Source organism: Cyprinodon variegatus, unplaced genomic scaffold (assembly GCF_000732505.1).
Source record: "Cyprinodon variegatus isolate N-32 unplaced genomic scaffold, C_variegatus-1.0 Scaffold1737, whole genome shotgun sequence".
NCBI lineage: Eukaryota > Metazoa > Chordata > Actinopteri > Cyprinodontiformes > Cyprinodontidae > Cyprinodon > Cyprinodon variegatus.
Window position 1 is genome coordinate 83,141 of NW_015152190.1, and position 1,462 is coordinate 84,602.

The following is a 1,462-nucleotide window of genomic DNA, read 5'->3' on the forward strand; positions in this document are numbered from 1 at the left end:
CTAGCACTAAGTTGCTAACTGGTTAGCAAGATGCTTCCGTCAAACCGGCCACAACCAAACGTGGTTACGAACTTTCCGCCACAACAATCCTGCCCCCTTGATAATCGACCAATCACATTCACTTTACTCACTCGTGTAAAGTCGGGCACCACTCAGGAGAATTCGGAAATGCAACGATTGGAACAGCCGCTTCCCTACGACTTTAAATATTAAAACACATTGGAGGGATGCGGTGTAGAACTCATAATTAGAAGTCTGATTTAAGATGACACTTGTTTGCAAGCGGCCCCTCCATGTGGTGAAATGCAGAGAAATGGAACAAAAATGGAAAAGTGGATGGAATTTCCCATTGGGAACCTGCTAGCACTAAGTTGCTAACTGATTAGCAATTTAGTGCTACTTGGTCCCAATGGAATTTCCCATTGGGAACCTGCTAGCACTAAGTTGCTAACTGGTTAGCAAGATGCTTCCGACAAACCGGCCACAACCAAACATGCTTGTGAACCTTCCGCTACAACAATCCCGCCCCCTTGATAATCGACCAATTGGGAGAATTTGGAAATGCAAAGGTTGGAACAGCCGCTTCTCTACGACTTTAACCATATTTCTAAAAGGTTATAATTAATAGAAAAGGAAACTTGGAATAATTAAAACACAGTAAAGATTAATATTTATCCGTCTCTCTGGTCTAATCTGATTAGAATGTCCAGGAAGGGACTCCATATTTAGCCAATGTCCCATTTTTTTCAGGAGTGCAGAATGACAACAGTTGGTTGATCCAATGTTTCTTGTTTGGAGGCTCCATAGATTTCCAGTTTTGAAGTATAATTTTATTTTTTCGCTGCAGATGATGCTAACAAAACAAACTATTTCTTGGAAGGATTTAATTTCCAGAACATAACATCTCCAAGTATCCATATCCTGGGCTCCGGATCTAAAGAAAACCCAGAAACTGCTGATGTTAACAGACGTCCTACACCTCTGGCATTTATCAGTGATGCTCAACTTATTCAACCTATATGGGATATAATGTATGCGGTGAAAAATATTACATTGAATTTGCCTGTTTTTTTTTATATTAATATTGTTTGAGATGAGTTTAGTAATCTGCTCCAGCTCTTATTAAGATATAATGTAATCATTAAAAACTTACCATGATGTAATATTGAACGCTGTCCACTGTGAGTTCCAGCAGCCCTGATTTGACTCTCCTCTCTTGCTCCAGTTGTCCTAAAGAACAGAAGAACGAGCTTTAAACCATCTGAGGTGATGCTCGGCCTGTTAAGGAGCTCCTCTCAGCCTCACCTTGTAGAATGATGGTTTTCAGTGGATGTTTGACTCTCAGCAGGACTCTGTGGGGGTCAAAGGTCAGGTCCAGAGACACGTCCCTGGGGATGGAGGACTGAGGCGTGGCCAGCAGGAGGTGGATGGAGGCGTCTCTGGGAAACCAGGCGCCGCCCTG

At 42.5% G+C, this 1,462-nt stretch overlaps 1 protein-coding gene across 1 annotated transcript in view; it reads right to left on the reverse strand.

Annotated features, from left to right (window-relative positions):
* LOC107104431 overlaps window positions 1-1,462 on the reverse strand; it is a 20,984-nt gene that overhangs the window by 6,569 nt on the left and 12,953 nt on the right. The window contains exons 5-6 of the mRNA XM_015404430.1: window positions 1,306-1,459; window positions 1,154-1,230 (exon numbers count right to left, since the gene is read on the reverse strand). Of these exons, the coding sequence (XP_015259916.1) occupies window positions 1,154-1,230; window positions 1,306-1,459 (231 nt within the window). The remainder of the gene's footprint in view (window positions 1-1,153; window positions 1,231-1,305; window positions 1,460-1,462) is intronic.